Here is a 22,684-nt window from a genome sequence, read left to right as displayed (position 1 = left end):
GTGGGGCTATGTTCTTGTTCTCTAGAGGTAACCTTATAGAAAGAATACCCTTTTTAGACCCTTGCACCCAAAGACTTATAACTTCTCATCCTAAACAGACAACTGCACAGCCACCTTGGGGACCTTTTCTCCATGTTGAGAAGTACCTTACTTCACTCGACATTTTAAGTGTCCTATTTCGTTCTGTTCATCCTGGGCAATATTTTGCATCCTCCTACGTGCTTCTCATCATTTTCTTAGTTATTTTGAACCTCTGCTGGGTGCAGGAGGGCCTCACCTACAGCTGCTTTTCTAGAAAGCCCTCAGATATCTATTAGCTCCTGCTAACATAGCAGGGTCCTTTCGGGAGTCCATTTCTATTTCTTGTCAGTTATACTAATGACTGTCCCCTGGAGACCAGAGAGCTCTCACTACCAGTAACTCTGCCTCTCAGGTTTTAGAGTCATTGACTGGAGGCTGTGTGGGGCAGAGGTGATGAGCCTGGGCCAAATCAGGGCGACCTGCATGTGGATCCAGTGCCCTCTCTTCATTAGCCAGCTGTCCCTTGTCAAATCAGACAGGTTATTGTGGGGCTCAACCAAAAGAGGAGGTGTGAACGTGCCCTCTGAAGAGCAGAGCATTATGCAGATGGCATGGGTGATGTGATGTCATCAGCAGCAGTGGCAGTGGTGGTGGCCCCAGATCCTCGGGCTGTGGCCCCGAGTCCCATAGTGTTTTGTTCAGCACTGTATGCCCAGCACCTAGCTGGGAGGAGATGCAACAGAGTACAAAGAGGAGGTAATATATACATAGACAGAATAGATGCTCGGTGAATATTAGTTGATGCATGAATGCAGACAGACTAACTACAGTGCATCTGACTAGATGCAAAGCACACTGTGATCGTCATTATGAGTTTTCTGGTTGCACACGAGATTTTTCAGGCACGTGGGCTATACTATTGTAGATAACCGGCTGGCTCCTTTTCGGATTCAGGTATTTACAGATTTTAGACACACACACACACACACACACAATTAGATGCCCAAACACAGGCTGCCACACAGGAAACTGCTGCCAAATCCCAGCCTGCATTTGCAGCCATCTCCCAGTGGCTCCCTGAGCTGTGCTTTGCTAAGAGAAGACATCAAACTATGAGGGCTTTTTTCTCATTCCTTCAGTCTCATGCAAGTTCTGGATGTTGTGCTAGCAGCTAGAGGAAAAGCAAACAATTCTTGAACTTTATGAGTGGAGCTCACCCCCAGGATGCTGGGAAGGACCAATACACTCCAGCTGCCAGGCTTGACCGTGATAAATGCTGCCTTTGCAGTCAGTGACATAGGCAGTGTCGAGGGAAATAATCAATAAACCAGTCTATAATAGGGGTAGAAAAGAGCTTTCTTGGAGTCAAACTGAGGACTATTGCCCGGGAGATGGCCTCTCAGATAACTCTGAGGAACTTCTCCAGAGAAGTGTGGTTTTCAGCAGTTTTATGTCTTGTCAGAACAAAGAACATCAAACAAGTCAAGGGTAGATTTCTGCAAGGTTAAAAAAAAACAGATCAACATGTACACAGCAAGTCAGTATGGCACCTGGTGCCTAGGAAGGGAGTCTTATCATTGAAGGAGTAACAGCTTTGGCATCCTAGGAAAGGAGGCATTTGATCCTTATTTTTAACATGGACATTCTTCTTTTTTTTTTTTTTTAACATCTTTCTTAGAGTATAATTGCTTTACAATGGTGTGTTAGTTTCTGCTTTATAACAAAGTGAATCAGCTATACATATACATATTTCCCCATATCTCCTCCCTCTTGCGTCTCCCTCCCACCCTCCCTATCCCACCCCTCTAGGTGGTCACAAAGCACCGAGCTGATCTCCCTGTGCTATGTGGCTGCTTCCCACTAGCTATCTATTTTACATTTGGTAGTGTATATATGTCCATGCCACTCTCACTTCGTCCCAGCTTACCCTTCCCCCTCCCCGTGTCCTCAAGTCCATTCTCTACGTCTGCGTCTTTATTCCTGTCCTGCCCCTAGGTTCGAAGATATACATATTGCCAACAAACACATGAAAGGATGCTCAACATCACTAATCATTAGAGAAATGCAAATCAAAACTACAGTGAGGTATCACCTCACACCAGTCAGAATGGCCATCATCAAAAAATCTAGAAACAATAAATGCTGGAGAGTGTGTGGAGAAAAGGGAACCCTCTTGCACTGTTGGTGGGAATGTAAATTAACATGGACATTCTTTACTTCTGGTCAGTGCACCCTTTTCTTTAGTGATTAAAGCAGATGTATGTTTGATAAGCCACAAACAGACTGTTTTAGTTAGTGTAAAATTCAGGTTAAATCATGTATAAGCCAGAATGATTTCTCCATGTCTCAGTATGTGAAAATTTTTGCGTTAATTGCCTCTTTTGATCATAAATCTTTCAATAGAAAGCGTTGATGATCAAAATGTTTGTCCCTTGATGTCAGGGTGGTTGCTGCCTGCCCTGTGTCCATCATGTCCCTTGGTGCTTGGCCTCTTTTTTGTTGTTTATATATGTATGGAGATTTGCCTAGTTATGCACATTAGGGGGAAACTAAGCAGACATAGTGAACAAGTACAGAGGTATGCTAATTGGGAAACATTTTATAGGCTATATATTTTTTCAGTTGTATCAAATTGTCATGCAAACATTGTACATGTGCTTTTAGCAGTAGGCTTAAAGCAAGCAGTGATATATGTCATGAGTAACTTGATGGCTAGGAAAAGAATAATAATACACATTATGAAAATGATAATCATCTGTCAAGCAGAACAAAGAAATTGCCTATATCTGAGGGGAGCCAACCAAACAGATCATTTAAAGGGTCAGTTTTTCTTATATCTTATAACCGTTTTGCCTTTTGGGACATTCTTTCTAGGTGCATCTCAGTTTCTCCAGAGGTACTGATATAAGTGCAACAAACAGTATGAGCAATAATAGCACAAACACCCCCTTGTTTAGCCAGTAGAAAATCTAAGGCAGCCCTGTTATCTAATGTTACTTGGGCTAAGGAATTTAGGGATGTCTGTTGTGCTGCAATGCTTCTTGCCATATCTTTGGCTATTTAACCAATGGTGGCTGATAGATTTCTGATCATCTTTTTTGTAACAATATGTAAACCATATATCCTGCACTAGGAATTAAGATTCCCCAAAGATTTTGCCACCAGGTATCTTAGTATCTTGCTAACATGGTTCTCTTGACTCTGTAATGAAGAGACAAAGGAGGTTCATCTATTTCCTGATGTACAGACAATGGAGTAACATAATGTCCCAATAAGAGTAAACCTTCTATTTGTCAGCTTTTAAGAAATTTATGTGCCCATCCTTGGGAAGGTGGGTCAATTCCAATACCACCTATGAAGACAAAACCTGGGGGAGCACAGGTGATCCCTCCCAGAGTGCTCTCATTGATAGCCTCATGAATTGGGAGTTTTGTCAACACAATTTTTTTTTTATAAATTTATTTATTTATTTATTTTTGGCTGCGTTGGGTCTTCGTTGCTGTGCACGGGCTTTTCTCTAGTTGCGGTGAGTGGGGGCTACTCTTCGTGGCGGTGCGCAGGCTTCTCATTGCGGTGGCTTCTCTTGTTGCGGAGCAGAGGCTCTAGGCGTGTGGGCTTCAGTAGTTGTGGCGTGTGGGCTCAGTAGTTGTGGCTCGCAGGCTCTAGAGCGCAGGCTCAGTAGTTGTGGTGCATGGGCTTAGTTGCTCCGCAGCATGTGGGATCTTCCCGGACCAGGGCTTGAACCTGTGTCCCCTGCATTGGCAGATGGATTCTTAACCATTGCGCCACCAGAGAAGCCTGTCAACACAATATTAAACTATGGATCACTTCTCTTGTAGACTTTCCAAAAGTCATTTGCATGGTATTTAATATACAGTAGTTGCTGGCATAATTTACTTGCATTTTTCTCTTCAAGACATTTTTCAGTTCAGTAAGGGACAGATCAAGGGGCCCTAGGGTAAGTTGTGCTCGGTCTCTAAGGTCTGAGGATAGTATCAGACAAGGGATGGACATATTAATATGTTGAGAAGTTTGAACCTGAAAGATTAGGCCAGAGAGAGGTTAGTCTGGGTGAGTGGTCACATTAGGAAAACCCGAACAGTCAGCGATACGTATTATGAGGGGCTTATATCGGTCTTGTATTGACCAAGGAATTTGACGACAGATCCACCAATTGGTTAGATTTTCCCCCCATAGCTATACTCTGTGATAACTTTACTAAAGAAGTTTTTTTCCATCCTGAACTTTGGGGCAAAAATATAGCTAAAAATAAAACAGTAACCTTCAATTTTGATAGGGAGACAAACATTTAGTAAACAGTTCAATTGAACTGGTAGGATGGGTCTTCCAGACCTAGTCTGGATTTGTGGACCACCGGTCTACTGTTGTTGTCATCTTCTCTACCTGGCTTGATGGTTGTTTTAAGGTGAGTTTGAGGTTAGCAGTCCTCAAAGGTAGAGGTAGAGCAGTCTGGTGCGGAGGCCCTTTTTAAGTGGGGAATATGAATTCAGGAGTCAATTCCCTTCACTTTCACTGTGCAGAGTACCTGATAAGGGTCCTTCCATCTAGGTTGGAGAGAGAGTTCTTTAAAAAATGTCTTTTACAGTATTCATAATCTCCTGGGTGCAGGTCATGGTGCATCTGATCTTCATCCAAAGATAACTAACTATTCAGCTTCAGAAACAAGCTTAGAATATCCTGTTAATAATTCAGTTAAACTTTAATGTAACATAGCAACAAAGAAGCGTCTTGGATGTAGGTAGTAAATACAGAAACCTCAATATATATAAAACCTCAGTATCCACAAGGGTGTATTATTGAAACATAATTTTTCTTTCCAAATTATCCTCATTTTAGCTAATAAATATTTGAAAAACTAACAAAGCAAATAACTTGACCTTGAAATAGTCTTAAGGATGAAAAAAAAGAACTTAATCTGATGCCCATCCCCAGCCCAGATTCACGTGTGAGTGAAGAGAAATTTCGTATTTAGTCACGTGGCCAGCATTCAACGTGCTGTGCTTTGTTTTAAGTCCAGGGAAGAAAATGCAGGCTTTTAAATAAATATACACAATTCTATGTTAAATAAATAGATAATCCTCATTTTTACCAAATATAGTCAAATTAAGACTAAATTGTTTGCAAAATACGTCTGGTTTCAGTAAACTTGGCCTGATTACTTACATAAATGTAATTGATCATATAGGCTCTTTTCAATTTGGCTTTGCTGGAACTTTTCATAGGGAATCTCAAATTGAACTTTCAAAAGCCCTCTCAAAGCCAGGAAAGCCACACCAAAGACTTGCCATTAGATTCTGCCTGCGATACCTATAGACTTAGGTGAATTGCTCTTTTCTCAAGGTCCAAAATATCTTGAGGTTACTGCACCTGCCAGGAAAGGGCCTTCCTTATTCACCTGGAAAGGCTGCTGGGAACCTAAGAGTTTCCAAATTCTGGAGAGGTCAGGTAAAGAGAAAAGATAAATGCTTCAATTCTGTTTACAAAGGTATAATTTACTAAACTGCTGTAAGTCATAATTAGCTTAAGGGGAAAGGTTCCCTTATCTGGAAAACAAAGATTAAAAGCCAGTAATATTTCAGATGAAAGTCACAAAAATTATAATCATATTTATCAGTTCATTCAATCCCATGTAATTAATTTTTGTTCCACTTGAGTCCAGTTTTTCCATCAGTTCTGTTGACCTTGTCTGATGATTGAGAGTGATAGTGACAGTGATAATTTCAAGAAATTTTTAAGGTTTTTGTTAAGGCTTATATGATTTTCCCAGTGACATGGGTGCCTTTGAACACTGGAGATTGTGGAAAGTATATCCCAAGTGGAAAGCACCATTTCTAACAGTTTCTTTGTCATTGTGAGGACATTAGCCTTGCAGCAAGAGAAGGCTTTAACCCATCAAACAAAAATGGGGTTTTCCAGGGAGCAGGGAGAGCCAAGCAGCCGTCATGGGCTTCCCATAGCCCTGGCTGTTTTACCTCACAGCTACTGTCTGCCCATCTTATCTGGTTTAGGAGCAGACTGCTGCCACGTCACAAGCGTCAGGATGGCAGAAGGATAACAATGGGGGGTTAACTTTTGTAGAAGCAGAAAATTTTTTGTATCTACATCGTTACATAACCTTTACAGATTTTGTTGTTGCCTTTGCCTGAAAGTCAGCTGGAGCATTTCCCTAATACTTGGGTTCAGGCCCTTTAGTGTGAGCCTCAATTTTGATGACAAATAGCATTTTATGTCGGGACAGATAAGATTTCCAAGAATTTCATATAATTTCTGGAACACCTATAATATATACTTACATAGACAGAACATAAAGAAGGCTTAATGTTATCTTTTATTTGACCACGCTTCCCATGTTATTTAACATACCAAATAAACCTAATTAGTTTAATATCTCTCTTTGAGATGCTTCAGGACAAAATCACTTTCTTTTCCCTTAACAAAATGCATTTCCATTCCGTATCTTCTTTTACTGAAAACACACATCTTATTTTCCTTGTATACTGAAATATTTCCCTTATTATTTCTAGTAGCATGAATTACATATATATTATAATTTTTAACCCTTAAAAAACATTAACCTCTAGCAAAAACCAAGAAGCAATTGTGAACTGTTTCTCATATTAACATTTCCCGATTGGCAAACTTATGAAAATTTTCTATAACGTCTAGAAACATACATCTTCTTATAGCATAATTTCTTTTCTCAATGTGGTATAAGATGTGTGTCCCGCACCGCGATGAAGAGCGGCCCCCGCTCACCGCAACTAGAGAAAGCCCTCGCACAGAAACGAAGACCCAACACACCCAAAAATAAATAAATAAATAAATAAATTTTAAAAAGATGTGTGTCCAATAAACCCAAACATCTTTAGTTTTTCTCTAATAAGAAGACAAAGTAGGTAAACTTAGATTTGCTTAGCAATTAAAGTTTTAGTATTTTATCCTATTTGGAAATGATCTGTATATTTAATGAATTTCCATAATTTATATTAACTTAGCAAAACTCTATAAAGTTTCAAGTTACCAAAATCTGGAGGAACTATTTTTAAGTAAACGTACTATATATAAAACTTAATTATTCTTAAAGAGTTTACCTAAAAAGTTTTATCTCATGTATCTCTATTTCCCTACTTATGAAAACATCATCATACCAAGTTAATTTTCTTGTTGACAAGTTTTGGAACAGAGATAACATGAGCTTATTGACTTTTTTTTAAAGATTTTTTTGGTTTTTTTTTTGGCTGCGTCGGGTCTTAGTTGCGGCACGTGGGATCTCCGTTGAGGCATTCGGGATCTTTTGTTGTGGCGCGCCGGCTCTTCGTTGTGGTGCACGGGCTTCTCTCTAGTTGTGGTGTGTGGGGTTTTTTTTCTCTTCTCTAGTTGTGGCGTGCAGGCTCCAAGGCGCATGGGCTCTGTACTTTGCAGCACACGGGCTCCAGCTGAGTTACACGAGCTCAGTAGTTGTGGCGCACGGGCTTCGTTGCACCACGACATGTGGGATCTTAGTTCCCTGACCCAGGATCGAACCTGCGTCCCCTGCATTGGAAGGCGGATTCTTTACCACTGCACCACCAGGGAAGTCCCTTAATTGCCTTTCAATAAACCTAGGTATAATAAAAGTATTTTACTTAATGCTGATGCCTTAAAGACGTGTCTGTATTAACCAAACCAACAACTTAAACTTATTTTCATTTAAGATTAATCCTGGATCATATGATACTTTAAAAATGTGAGGGGTTAGTTTCTTGTTATAGTTAGAAATATTTCATTGGTAAGCACTTACTTTTAAGTCAATTAAATAGAGCTCTTTTTCAAAGTAATTTTGATAATATCATTTGGAGGTAGAAGCATGTTATATTTATAATGTACATACAGACATACACACATCCAGATAGACAGACAGAGATCTCATAGTTTTCCTGCTTGAGTTTTTAAAGGTCTCATTTCCCCTTTTCTGCAGTTTTAGGTTCTACTAGTTGAGCCAAGGCTGTGGTCTCAGGCAGTGTGGACTGTGCTTGCATTTCAAGGACATGATAAGAGTTATACCTTCAAGTTTGCTCCTAGGAGTACTTTTATTCTCTCAGGTCAGAATTTTGAAGAAAAATGTTTTATCAAGCCAGCTTTCTTTAATTGCACATGCAAAAATCAGTTTTAGAATGTCAGAAGAGTCCCCTTCTGGCCATTTTAGAGCTAGATTATTTCTACAATTGTAGAAGCCAGCCGGAGTTCCAGTGAGTGGCTGGCCTGTCTGGGAGCCGTTAGGCGTTAGAAGCGCAATTTCCTGATTTATTTTAGTTTCATTTTATTATACAGTGCAAATCTTTCCAATTTTAAGCCACATTTTAGAAAAAGTCAACCAACCCAGTTTACCCCAAAGTTCCTTCTAGGCCTTTCCTGCCTGGAAATTCCTTCTAGTTTTCTTACCTGGAAACTCCATCTAGATCCCTTGCCTGTAACTTCCCGCTAGGCTCCTTTCACCTAGGAAATGTACTGGTACCCCCTTAAGAGTCCAGGTCTTAAGATGACAGCTCAAATAAAAGTCATGGACTGCCACTTCATACAAGAAGATCCAGACATCAGGAAAAACTCACCGAACCAGCCAACCTCAACTGAACTCAACTCACCGAACTTCAACCACCGAAGAGTGCTGTGAAGCTGGGGGTCTGGGGCTGGGGCTCAGAGGGTCCGTGCTTGCTACCCAGCATCCATCCAAAGTAGACTCCAGCGACTTCCCTGGTGGTCCAGTGGTAAAGAATCCGCCTTCCAGTGCAGGGGACGCAGGTTCGATCCCTGGTCAGGGAACCAAGATCCCACATGCCGCGGGGCCACTAAGCCCGTGCACCACAACTACTGAGCTTGCACGCCTCATCTAGAGAGCCCACGTGCTGCAACTACAGAGCCCATGCACCTTGGAGCTCGCACACCATAACTAGAGAGAATCCCGTGCGCCGCAACGAAAGATCCCACGTGACGCAACTAAAACCCGACGCAGCCAAAAATAAATAAATAAATAAATATCAAAGGCTGGGGGGGAGAAAAGTAGACTCCAGGTGACCCCACGTGGGTTTTTTTTTTTTTGATATCCTGCCGACTACGCCAAGCAATGTAGATGGAAATAATCAATAAGCCAGTCTCTAATGGGCATAGAACTGAGCCAAAGTGAGGACCATAGCCCAGGAGACAGCCTCTCAGATAATTCTGAGGCGCTGCTCCGGAGAAGCACGGTTTGCAGCACAGTTTTATTCTTGTCAGAACAAAGAACTTCAAACAAGTCAGGGAGACATTTCTTCAAGGTTTAAAAAAAAGAACAGATCAGCACATACACAGCAAGTCAGGACGGCACCTGGTGCCTGGAAAAGGAATCTTATCATTGAGGGAGGCCCAGCACTGGCATCCCAGGAAGAGAGGCATTTAATCTTTATTTTTAACGTGGATATTCTTTACTTCTGGTCAGTGCACCCTCTTCTTTAATGAGTAAAGCAGATGTACGGTGTATGTTTGATAGGCCACAAATAGGCTGTTTTAGCTAGCCTAAAATTCAAGTTAAATCATGAATAAGCCAGAATGCCTTCCCCAGACTTCAGCATGATCACATTTCTTCGCTAGCAGACACCTACCTACTGCCGCAGATGGGTTGTGTAGGATGAGCTTAGGTGGAAGTGAGACTGCTTTGTAAAACCTCTTTAAGGTTGATGTTATGTTGTGCAGGGGGGCGGTGAGAGGTGAGCAGTAGCTTCCTGAAGTTAAACTGTATGGGCTGAGAACTAAATCTTTCAGATAACTTCTCAATTCCGCAGGCACTAGTGAGAGGTCCAGGCTTCAGTGGCTAATCTGTATCTGGCGTTTGGTTGAAGTGGGAGGTTCAGAGCGATAGTCCCAGACACAGGTGCACGCTGGAAGCCAGTGAAGCAGAGCCTTTGGCGTGCATTAGAATCGCCCAGAGTGGGTGGGCTGGTGGAGGGGTTCTTTGGCATCCTGAGAACCACAAACCTAGAGTATGTCTATGGATTCATCTGATAACCATTTCAGGCACATTTTATTACATGTTTTCATTTATGAAACATCTTACATAAGATGGCCTAATGCTAATAAGCTAACGTTATGCGAATTTTTACGGAAACCATAGTCAACTACGATTGCCAGGCCCCTCCTCGTAGGTTCATTAAATATAGAACTGTAGTAGGGACAGTTCTCAAACTTGACACGCACATCAGGAACCTTACAGAGCACTTTGTCAGTGGACCAATGGAGTTTTGATTGGATTAAATTCGTAAATTTTTTAAAAGAAGAGATAGGAAGAAGATAATTCCATGTTCGTTAAGCCCAACTGCAAATACTTAGCCTGCCTGGTCTAGTTTCAACCTGTTGAAACTTGGATTAAAAGTCTAAAACCCTAAACGTGAAGATGAAAAAGGGAAGATCACAGTGAACTAATGCATTGCTCATGTGATTATACTGATCTCTTCTTTAATCTTATCCGTATCATTGAGACGTGGAGTTTCTCTGCTTTTATAAGAATGAATCAGAATCTGGTGTTCACTTACATCACCCCAGCATCGAATCCCACCTCTGCTGCCCAGGTGGGACTAGAGACCCCCTGGGATGCAGCCCCTGCCACCCAGCCAACCTCTCTCCTGCCCACACAACGTCCCCGAGCCTGCGCTCCACCAGGCACGCTCCCCGTACAGGTGCAGCAGTCTCCCGCGGAGCCCCAGATCACCTGCCCCGTGTGACAAGCAGGGCAGATGCACAGCAGCCATACAGCTACCCTGGAGACCCTGCTGTGCCCCCACCTGGCGCACTGCCTCCCATGCCCACAGTTCACTCGTCCTTCCAGCCCAGGCCAAGCCCTGCCACGCACTGAGCTGTGTCGTCTCAGGCAAGTTACTGAACCTCAGTTTCGTCGTTTGCACAGCTGGACAAATTCTCCCTGCTCCTAAAATACTGTTGGACTTAGTTAAGAGCTGTGTGGAAACCCATCCCCAAACCCTGTCAAGAGGCAGTCAGTGAAACTGGCTATGGTGTTATCTTTCTCCTCCAGGTGACCAGACCCCTGCTCTCTGTTCTTATGAGTCAGTCCTCCAGCTGATTTCTATTTGGGACCAAATGCCAGCTTCTTTTAGTCGAGTAAGTTTAGGAATTTTGTAGTCTCTGAGAGAGCTGGGGGTGAGGCATAGAGAGTTTATGGGTGAAAGGACGTGGTTCACAGGATGAGAAAGTGCTCTGGAGGTCCGAGAAATAGGCAGCACTTGGGTTTCATCTGGCCTCTGATTAGCATATTGACTGAAACTGCTTGGTTTTGATGTATTAGGCAGACAGTTTTATTACATATTTATGAATGAGCTTAAACCGTTACATGAAAACTTTCTATTTCGAATTTTAAGGAGAAATTACAATCTCATTAGGCTGTTAGAAGTGAATTGCCAAGGGAGATTGTGAAATCCTATTTTTCATTCATCTTTAAAAACAGATATGGAGATGGTAGTTATACAAGTATTTTTGTCAAAACTCTTAGAATATGTGCATTTTATTGCGTGTAGATTATACCTCAAAGTTGACTTTTAAGTGGGGGGTTTGAGAGAAGATTCTGGGAAGATGGTGAGTAGGAACCAGCAGGAATCTGTCTCCCCACCTAGACAGCAACTGGCAGAATCTGCCTGATAGAACTTTTGGAAAGCCAGAGTCTATTGAAGGCTTGCAACTTCCAGAGAAAGACTTGGATGGTAAGTTGCAGTTAATTTCAGTCAGTTTCAGCTCTTAGCACAGTGGCAGCTACCCACCCCTCACCTCCAGTCCCCTGACAGGCAACTGTGCATGTGTTCCTGGAGCAACTACAAAAAAACTAGCAACCCACTCAAAAATGGGCAGAAGGTTCGAATGGGCATTTCTTCAGAGAAGACATACAAATGGCCAGTAAGCACGTGAGAAGATGCTCAACATCACTACTTATTAGGGAAATGCAAATCAAAACTACAATGAGATGCCATCTCACACCCATTAAGATGGCTACTATCAAAAAAAAACCCAGAAAACAACAAGTGTTGGTGAGGATGCGGAGAAATGTGCACTGTTGGTGGGCATGTAAAATGGTACAGCCATTGCAGAAAACAGTACAGCGGTTCCTAAAAAAATTAAAAGTAGAATTAGCATATGGTCCAGCAATTCACTTCTGGATACATACCCAAAAGAATTGAAAGCAGAGTCTCAAAGAGGCATGTGTACACCCATGTTCATAGCATCATTATTGACAATAAGTAACCATGGAGGCAATCCAGGTGTCTATCAACAGATGAATGGGTAAGTAAAATGTGATATACAGTGGAATATTATTCAGCCTTAAAAGGGAAGGAAATTCCAACACATGCTACAACATGGAAGAACCTTGACATCATGCCAAGTGAAATAAGCCAGTCACCAAAAGACAAATATTGTATGATTTCACTTATGAGGTACTTAGAGTAGTCAAAATCATAAAAGATGGAGTAGGCAAAATCATAACAAATGGTTCCATGATGAAAGAGAGCTCATTACTTTAGAGTTAACAAATGATAAGGTCGTTCTTATCTAAAGATCGTTGTGCTTAAGAGTGTACAAGCCAGTAGATAGCTAGTGGGAAGCAGCTGAATAGCACAGGGAGATCAGCTCGGTGCTCTGTGACCACCTAGAGGGGTGGGATAGGGAGGGTGGGATGGAGACGCAAGAGGGAGGAGATATGCAGATATATGTATATGTATAGCTGATTCACTTTGTTATAAAGCAGAAACTAACACACCATTGTAAAGCAATTATACTCCAATAAAGATGTTAAAAAAAAGAGTGTACAAGCCAGGATGCGTACATCATTTATCAGATTTTCAGCTGTTCTTTACCCTTATTCTTTGTCACAGGGGCAGTGGCATTTAGCAAAGAAATGCTCAGGCTCTGGTCAGACTTCTGGGTTCGAATCCCAGCTTCCATAAACCTGTGTGACCTTGTGCAAGTTACTTTACCATCCATGCCTCAGTTTCCTCTCCTGAAAAGTGGAGATAATATCTACCTCACAGGGGTCTATGAGGATTAAATAAGTGAATACAGGAAGAGTTTAGAATAGTACTGGTACATAGTAGTTACTCAACAAATGTCGACTGTTATGATTATTTGATAGTAATTCTTGTTAGCATTTACTGTCTACTGTCATCCTCAGCACTATCGTCAGGGCTTCATCTGTTGGAGGATCAAATGCAGGTGGTCTGCCGGGCAGCTCTCTGGCCTTCTCTAGAACCATCAGCAGCAGAGGGTGGCCCGTCCCCCAGCTTCAGCAGTCCTCGGCCCACTTACCCCACCCGCTCACGAGTCCTGCTTTGGACAGGCTAACTCTGACTTGCCGACACCTGGATTTTGACCAGGCATTGGCCAAGACTTCCGAAAATACCATTTCCTGATGGTGCCAGGCCATGCTATTTCCTGTAGGTCTTCCTACCTCGCGAGAAGGAAAACCAGGGGGAAGAGGTGGGGGGAGAACCCTTATTGACCTCATGACGTGCCAGTGGCCGCTAGGACCTTTACAGACATTGTCCAAGGGAATCCTCTGAATTTCGATGAGAAGGTGCCGTGCTTCGTGGATGGAGGAACTGGCGCTCAGTGAGAGGAGGGACGCATTTGCTGTCCCCGAGCTCGTGGGCAGAGACCCCCCTTCTCTAGGCTCCATTCTGGGTGCAGGTTGTCCGCCCCCCACGTGGTTCCTTTCTCCTTCCTTCCGGTTCCTGGCCCCAGGAAAGTCTGACCTCCTCCAGACTAGTCTCTCAGGCCCCGCTTCCTTCCCAGTACACTCTGGGCCTCCCCACTTTGGCTTCACACTCGGCAGGTTCATCTGCCAGCGACAGGGGCTGCTCTGCTTTTACATTACAGTGAGCTCCTTCCTTCCCTTGTGTTTCTACACGAGCGTCATGGCCTCATTCCTTAAGCTTTCCTGATGCCAGAAACCTGGGTAAAGGAGGTGCTAACTGATGGCCCATTGGAAGAGCAGCAGGAAGGGCCTTCCGGGTGGGGCGGGGCGGGGGGGATAAGGGGGGCGCTGTGTGCACAGAGGTGAGGGGAGAAGACCCTCCAGGCATGGGGGGAGGGGGCAGTGTGCACAGAGGTGAGGGGGAGGGCCTTCCAGGCAGGGGGGGAGGGGGGCAGCGTGTACAGAGGGGAGGGGGAGGGGGCAGCGTGTGCAGAGGTGAGGGGGAGGGCCTTCCAGGCAGGGGAGGAGGGGCAGTGTGCACAGAGGTGAGGGGAGAGGGCCCTCCAGGCATGGGGGGAGGGGGCAGTCTGCACAGAGGTGAGAGGGAGGGCCTTCCAGGCCGGTGGGAGGGGGGCAGTGTGCACAGAGGTGAGGGGGAGGGCCTTCCAGGCAGGGGGGGAGGGGGCAGCATGTGCAGAGGTGAGGGGGAGGGCCTTCCAGGCAGGGGAGGAGGGGCAGTGTGCACAGAGGTGAGGGGGAGGGCTTTCCAGGCAGGGGGGGAGGAGGCAGTGTGCACAGAGGTGAGGGGGAGGGCTTTCCAGGTGGGGGGGGGCAGGAGGAAGTGTGCCAGAGGCCTGAGAGAACCCGGTCTGTTCAATGAGGAGTGATGCGGCCGCATCCTGGAGGGCCTTGGGGGCCCCACTGAGGAACTGAGTCTTGATCCTTCAGCAGTGGGGACAACCAGGGAAGGTTTTCTTAAGGGGCAGAATCTGATCAGATGTGGATTTTCAAAAGATAGCTTTGGAAGTGGTATAGGATTCATTTAAAAGCAAATTTTGTCTCTTTGAAATAATTCATGGCTGTTTTTTCTAACTCTGTAATGGCCACTAGCATTATCGCTTGTAATTGATAAAATGTTTATTCTTAACAACTGAAATGTAATCCTGCGTGTTTTCGCAGATGGGAATTTCTTAGCAATAGGCTCCCATGACAACTGCATCTACATATACGGAGTCAGCGACAACGGGAGGAAGTACGCACGGGTCGGCAAGTGCTCGGTGAGCGTGCTGGTCGCTCCTCGTGGGTCTGTGCAGTTGTTTGTCACGCCGGGACAGTGTGGGTGGGAATCCGTCAGGCGAGTGAAACTCACCCAGTGTTTTCTCTCCCAGGGTCATTCCAGCTTCATCACTCACCTGGACTGGTCTGTAAACTCACAATTCCTCATGTCGAATTCCGGAGACTATGAAATCCTTTACTGTGAGTGGCTCCCCAGGTGTGGTCTGGGTGCAGATCACGTAGAACCTTCACTCTGAGACCAAATGGGGCCTCCTGCAAAAACCCTCGCCCCATACAACTTGGGCACGTGATGGTGTCTCTGGGCCTGGGCCCCTCCTCTGCGCAGTACAGGAGTTGGGCTAGACACCCCCGCCTTGGCACTGAGATACTTGGGGTTCGGGCCCCCAGGAGGAGAAGGCCGGGCCCTGCAGGGAGAGGCAGAGAGAGTGGGTCAGAGCTCTCTGGGCGAGAGGGATGGACCCTCGTGAAGGCATCACCCTCACGGGCAGAGACCCAGCAGCCCCCTGGGCCCCTCCTCCTCCTCCCTCAGCCCCTCCCGGCCAGGTCTGAGCCCCGGCAGGGCCGGGCAGCAGAGGCACGAATGGTGAAGACTGCACTTGCCAGGCGCATGCTACCTGCCGTGCACTGCTTCCTCCAGCATCTGGCAAGCACCTGCTGCGTGCCAAGTGCAGGGTCCCGGGGCAGAGGCGGGCCCGGTCTCTGCCCCAGCGGAAGGTACCAGCAAGTGCAGCGTGCTTCACCCGCAGGCTCTCAGGTGATCCACAGCACTTTCTGGCTTGTCCCATTTTAAGGAAGAGGAAATATCATCTCAGATACAAGGCCACAGGCATCAAGAGCCAGTGGGTGGGGAGGTGGGCACCCCCTTGTTGAGGAGCAGGCCTGGGCAGGGCTGCTGGTGGTGGAGGAAAGGGGCCTCCCTCGGGCGGGGCAGGAGGCCCTGCCTGATGTGGGGCAGAAGTGGGGGATGGTTTTCAGGGACAGGCCAGGGGTCTAGAATCTTCTCAGACATGGTCTCATACTCCACTAGTGAGAGTTTAACTGGGGAACAAACAAATCACCTGCAACGCCACAGGTACTTGGTATGACTGGTTTCCGTAAGCTTCCATTCCTGACTCGGAGCTGAAGGGATGGGGTTTGTGTGTGTGTGTGTGTGCCTCTGTGTGTGCGCGTGCGTGCCCAAGCGTATGTTGGGAGAGGGCTAGGGAGCCTGACGGCAGGGGGTAGAGTTGTATCCAGGGAGACAGTGAGCAGACAGAGGCCTCAGAACCAGAGGTGGTCAAAGAAAAGAAGCCGGACTGGGGGAACAGACCCAGAGAAGGAGACGAGCAGAAACGGAAGAAGAGGGGTCCCCGCCGAGGCCCTGGGCCTTGGGCAGTGAGCACGGTCCCCGCGGAGCTGGGAGGTGGATGGTCTCCCCCTCCCAGAGGGCTCTGTAGCCGATGGGGCCTGGCTCCGAGGGCCCAGCCTTGCCCGAGAAGGAGAGAGGGCTTTGGCACTGATGTCACCAGACCTGCATTTGCCTTTCCAGGGGTTCCCTCTGCTTGTAAGCAAGTTGTAAGTGTGGAAACTACGAGAGACATCGAATGGGCGACATACACCTGCACTTTGGGATTCCACGTCTTTGGTAAGGTTTCTGCACCTTTCATTCTGTTCAAACGTAGGATGTATCTACTTTTAGAATGACTTGCTAATAGTACTGAAATCTCTTGGTCGGCTTCAAACTGCTCTGCTACCCTGTGGACCCCACAGGACACAGGGCACAGTCCCCGCAGCCCTGGGGAAGGGCCAGGGCTTGCCCAGCTCTGGCCAGGCGAGAGGAACCAGAACCCTTTTCTCTCATACGAAATGGGTCCTGAGATAATTCTCTAGAAGCCTCTTATATGAGGTAGCGCCAAACGTCCTAGATAAATGGACCAGATGGCACCCGATCAATTTATTTACCATTTGTTAGAGTGATTGTATCTTTTTGGCCCTTAAACTAAATTTTTCACCTCCTTCAAAGTTAAGATTAGGAATATGTTTGTAAATGGTCTAAAATAAATTGCCACAATTTAGTAGAATAAAAAAGAAAAGGCAGTACTTATAATCTCTGTATGTATGGCCGTAAGTCAGTAAGTTCGTCAGAATTTCACAAGTCTCCTTAGGGCTGGCGTTTTACCATCTTCTGGTGTTGAATGCTAGGACGCCCTGGGTTTACTCTAGATCTGCCTGTTAAGAAACTGATGTGCATGCAGCTCTCTCATATCCAAAGTTATTGGGACCAACAGGGTTTCCTGAAGCAATGGTCAGGAGACTCCATCCCCCAGACCACACCCCAGGCCCACCCGGGCACAGGGCTGTGGAGTCAGAGCTGCTGCCTCACCCGGCCCACGGTGAGCAGACGCCCCACCTGCCCAGTGCCACCAGGCAGACAGCAGCCATGAAGGGCTGACACCAAGGAACGCCTGAAACACACAGGCAGTCCCAGAGTTAAAAAGCCCTTTGGAGGGCCTCTCATATGTAAAGCGTTACTCCCAAAAAAGAAAAGTTAGGAAACTGCAGGCTTAGGACTAGTCAGCTTCCCATCAGATGCTTTGGGGATAAAGCAAGCCATTGTGTCCAGAACCAGGGATTCTGGCCTGCTTTCTGCTGTAGCGTCAAGAAGGGGCCCGAAAGAGGTGGAAGCCCTGAAGGCCTGTCACCGCGACTGTCATGCAACAGAACAGCATACGCAGTGAGGGTGTCCCGGAACAGCCTGCAGGGAGATGATCTGAGACGAAGCGTTCCTTGGGCCTGGTTTCTAAATCTGGGACATTTCTATTTTCGTGGGAGTTCGATGGCCAGTCCCCACACAGTGTGGCCCTGTGTCCTGGTATTTCCAGTGCTCTGTCTGGGGTCTTTGTTTTAGGAGTGTGGCCAGAAGGCTCGGACGGAACCGACATCAATGCCGCCTGTCGGGCCCACGAGAAAAAACTCCTGTCAACCGGTGACGACTTTGGCAAAGTGCACCTCTTCTCCTACCCCTGCTCACGGTTCAGGGTAAAGGCCCATCTCCTTCTCTAGCCTTACCCCACGGGGCGCACTTACCGCCTGGCCTGTTGGTGACTGAATAGAAAGCTGCTGTGAGTGATGCCACCAGTCACAAACGCAGGGGTGACCGTCCTTCGGCTGCCCCAGGGCACTTCAGGCCCCCCTCCACTGCCTTCCGGAGAGAACCCCGCCCCCCCCCCAAGTGGTTCTGGCTCGTCCGCCTCTGCACTTCGTGGGCCCCCCTCCTCTGCTGTCCACCACGGCTTCCTCTGCTCCAGCCCTGCTGAGCCGAGCCCACACCAGTGCCTGGAACACCCCTCCTCGTTCTTCCCAGACCTGACCCTCCTCCTAGGAGACCCTCCCCTCCACCCCTGCACCCGGTCCGCCCTCCTTTGGGCCAGCCTGTGCCTGGTGCAGCCTCTGGGGTTGAACCTCTCCCTGCCCACCTCCGTCCCCTCCAGACCAGATTCTCAATGTACAGGGGCGCCATGCGGTTTGGCACGAACGTAGACGTCCAGCACTTCCAAGCCCGCCTCGATGGCTTTGCGTTCAGCTCCCTCCATGTCATTCTTCCCCAGGCTCCCAGCCACGTGTACAGCGGGCACAGCAGTCACGTGACCAACGTCGATTTCCTCTGTGACGACAGCCACCTCATCTCCACTGGCGGCAAAGACACGAGCATCATGCAGTGGCGGGTCATTTAGTCCCGGCAAGAACCCGGGGGAGCAGAACGGGCCAGGAGGTACAGACTCGAGTTTCGCTCACTCGGTCACTGTGATTTCTGCTTTGTTTGAAGAGTTCTCACAAACCTCAGGAAAATTATGCCCTTTACTGGTTACCCTAGCTTAGTGGATCGGTGAGCGTCACAGCGGGTCAGCCATTCAGGTCTCTCTTTTGTTGTACAATATATAAAACACTTAATATAAAAAAGATGCCAAGGTGTACATTACGGTTACATCGAGAAGTGACTGGTGTATCCTTCATAACTTTTCTATGAACTCTTCAAAAACGGTCACAGATGCCTTTTCAAAGATTGTATATAGGCTTTACTAGGTCACCATGGAGGTTGCTAAGTCAAATATTTATGATAACGAGGTACTGAATCATGATCGCTGTTGATTAACTGGTCCTAAAAGGATAAGTCGATGGAGAAGAGAATGGATAACTGATTTGCACAACTGAATCAGGAAATGGAAATAAGACTTTATTTGGTTAACATTTTCTAAGGTTTCATTCAGTTCTCCCTCTGGGAGGCTGGTGAGAAAGGGGTCAGATTCTTCTTGTGTTAAGCAGATTCTACTCCAGATTAACTTAACTATTGCAGCAGGGTACCCAGGCATTTCAGAGTTCCAGCTAGACTGTCTGCCTAACCACATGCAGTCAGCCACTTAAAGCCTACACGAATCACGTCCCCTCTGTTCCCTGTTCACAGGCCCTGGTGAATGGTGGAGACAACTAGCCACCTTCCTCTGTATATTAATTGGCATGATATGGTATTGTACTTGTATAGGATTTTAGCAATTCATAATGAATACGTAAGGCTAGGCTTTACTATTTTAATGCTTACAGACATTGTATATTTGTATTTTAAGACCAAGTAGACCAAGTCAAAAAGATATCTCTCTAGTGTACCATACACCTGCAGCGGGGAGAAGTCTGGAAGGCTCCACCAGGTACTAAGGGCAGCTTCTTTTCCTGTCTTTTGTGCATGGACGGCTTATCACGCTATGAAATAAGATTGCGCTCTGCTGAGTAAAACAGAGAAGGCCTTATCCATTTCAGTTGTGTGGCAGATTGAAATTTATTGTTTACATTGGGGAATGTATCTCAGATTTTAAAATAGAAGAGTAATAAACAGACTTAAAGACGAATGTTAAGATTTTTACTTGTTCTAGGCAAGTAAATGAATTGAACCATCAACTCTACAGCACTGGTTGTTTAGAGTGGCCAATGAAGCTGAACATTGGGAAGCATTTTTTATTACATCTCCAGCCTGCTGCGGAAATGCCGGGCACCAGTAAACAATATGTATTAAAGATGATTCTGTTTGTATGTATCCTTATCAAATATATTCTATAATGAAATAAAATCTGAAAAGTGGATTTCTTATTGACCTATAATCACGAAAGTATATAAATTAAAATATTTAAAATTAGATATGATTCACACTATCTGTTTCATATCCAGATTTTTTTTCCTCACCTGGGTCATTTGCAAATAAAACAGCAGTTTGCATATGGTGTGTAAGCATTCATCAGATTAGATAACTATAAAGAATTCAGCTTTTTGTTGTTGTTGTTGTTGTTTTTGGCCACCCCACGTGGCTTGTGGGATCTCAGTTCCCTGACCAGGGATTGAACCCAGGGCACAGCAGTGAAAGGCCAGAATCCTAACCGCTAGGCCACCAGGGAACTCCCAAGAATTTAGCTTAATTACCATACCCAGTTGTTAGTTTACCTGGTTATGTAAATACTGGCAAAAATAATCATTTTAAAATTAATATTTAAGGAATAACCAGATCAGAGAAAGGAAGGAAACCCATTATTAACTCAAAAGTTATAAGATCTACTTTTATTTCTATACACTTTCAGTATTTCCCAAGCTCAATAATGGAAAAGGGGTATTTATATAAATCATTATTGCTACCTTCATACTTGCCTACCTTTTAAATGAAATTCTCAGTATTAACTTTGCAGGTATTCATTAACATAGCAAGCAGTGGCCACGTACCACGACTTACCACCTCTCAGGCAAACTAGGCCTAGAACCCCAGGATTCTGCTGGAATGAGAGACCCCAGAAGCAGAGCCAGGCCTGTTCCTCCCAGTGGCCTATGGCCACATCAGCTCTCAGCCCTACTGCAGAGAGTAACAGTTGAGGGACTATTACCCTAATCTCGGTGAAGTGATGGTGGCGTGGACTAAGGTGCAGGCGGTGGACAGGGGAGAGGTGAATGGAGTGTCTGAGAGAGGTTTCTGGGGTGACGTCAGCAGGGCCTGGCGATGGACGGGATGGGGGCGGTGGGTGAGGCCCAGGTCCCCGACTGTTCTCTGGGCAGATGTTGGTGCCGTCGGCTAAGATGGGGGGCACTGCAAGTTTGAAAGAGGATAATGAGTCAGGCCTGGGACAGGCTGGAGTGAGGTGAGGGGCCGCTGAGACATCCAGGTGTTAAGTGCGAAGCAGGTGTTTGGCTAGCAGGTGCAGAACAGAAATCGGGCTGGAGGTGCCATCGTGAGTGACGCTCTCCGTAGGAGGCCAACACGGAAGCCAGGGTGTGCTGAGTCTGCGGGTCCTGGGCAAGCAGGGTGAGGAGAGGGCCTCCGACCCAGCCAGGGGGACTCCGATGGACTTCAAGGGCAGGTAGAGCATGAGCTGTCAGCAGGGAAGGAGAAAAGCCAGCAGAGGGCTGGGTGGGGCAGAAAAGAGACCCACACGAGGGCTGTGGAGGACCCGGCAGCCGGGTGGCTTGATTTGGTGCTCGCTGTGGAGCCACTGTGGGCTCTTTACTCGTTTAGCAAATGGTTTTCCAGCATCTGTGTACAAAGTGATGCTGGGCAGGGGATCCAGGCGTGGTGGGAGAGCCTCGGCAAGTGGAGGAGAGAGGGCACAAGGTCAGGGGTGAGGGCATGAGGTGGGAGGCCTCCAGAGCCAGCTGGAGCTGCATGGGGGGAAAGTTCAGTGGATCCTGGCATCCGTGGACTTACATCTGCGGTTTCCACTGCATGAGGTGCACCCTGGCAGTGGGTCGGAGGGGCTGTCCGTGGTCCACTGGAAAGCCCGCTCAGACATCTTCCCAACCCCTCCAGTTTTTCTGAGGGATTGCTTCCACTGCCCAGAGGTTGCACACAGCACTCATTGGTCATTTTTTCTCTGATTTGGGAACAGGCTACCATCATCTAATCTTTGAGGCAGAAGAGCGCACAGAAGAAGTAACGTTGGAGACCCTCTGGCTTCCTCAAAGGGGGTCAATCTAATACACAACTGGGAAGCAAGCTGAATAGTGTGTACTTCTTGCGAGGTAGAAACTGATTCCAGGCTACTCTTCGTACTGGTTCTCAATTTTTTTAATAGAAAATTTCAAACATACACAGAAGTAGAGAAAGCCTCTCACCCAGCTTCAAAAATTATTGGCATCTTGAAAGCCTCGTTGCTACTCTCTCTCCTAACTGTGGGTGGGGAGGGGCCTGGAGGACTTTAAAAGTCCAGCAGATGGCGGACCAGGAGGACGCGGAATTCGTGTCTCACAGCCAGGGCACCGACCAGGCCCCGGCGGGGGACCACGGACACCTAAGGGGGTGGGAGGAACCCCCAGCGACCGGGTAGGACGTGGGGCTTGGGGGGAGTGAGGGGGGAGGTTAGGTGGAGGCGGGACAGGACAGGCGCCCCTGAGGGGCGGCTGGGGGAGGGGAAGGGATCCCACGCCCAAAGGGGGAAATTGGGGGACCACTGGGAGGGCAGAGGATCAAAAGGGAGCGTGGCCAGGTTTCCCCTGACCATGTGGGCCCCCGGGAGCCTGCTGAGATCCCGGGCCTGATCCTCTGCCCACTGAGGCCCCCTCCAGCCGGGCGGATCCTGAGGGAGAGGGAGGGAGGGAAGGGGGAGCAAAAGTAAAGGCCGGACCTCCGGGGCCTGCACC

The 22,684-nt window shown here is 46.7% G+C and overlaps 1 protein-coding gene across 4 annotated transcripts in view; it reads left to right on the top strand.

Moving 5' to 3' along the window:
* EML1 (EMAP like 1) overlaps window positions 1-20,151 on the top strand; it is a 145,360-nt gene extending 125,209 nt beyond the window's left edge. For 3 of the 4 annotated variants that reach the window (XM_068540693.1, XM_068540722.1, XM_068540712.1), the window contains 5 exons: window positions 14,924-15,021; window positions 15,133-15,220; window positions 16,569-16,664; window positions 17,928-18,058; window positions 18,628-20,151. In XM_068540693.1, coding sequence (XP_068396794.1) covers window positions 14,924-15,021; window positions 15,133-15,220; window positions 16,569-16,664; window positions 17,928-18,058; window positions 18,628-18,753 — 539 coding nt within the window. In that variant the 3' untranslated portion in view covers window positions 18,754-20,151. The remainder of the gene's footprint in view (window positions 1-14,923; window positions 15,022-15,132; window positions 15,221-16,568; window positions 16,665-17,927; window positions 18,059-18,627) is intronic. The other variant, XM_068540703.1, reaches the window with a different exon arrangement.
* The last annotated feature ends 2,533 nt before the right edge of the window (window positions 20,152-22,684 follow it).

The sequence above is a fragment of the Eschrichtius robustus genome, chromosome 1, assembly GCF_028021215.1.
Source record: "Eschrichtius robustus isolate mEscRob2 chromosome 1, mEscRob2.pri, whole genome shotgun sequence".
Lineage (NCBI taxonomy): Eukaryota > Metazoa > Chordata > Mammalia > Artiodactyla > Eschrichtiidae > Eschrichtius > Eschrichtius robustus.
The sequence above is the reverse complement of the archived record's forward strand: the minus strand, read 5'-3'. Positions and strand labels throughout refer to the sequence as shown.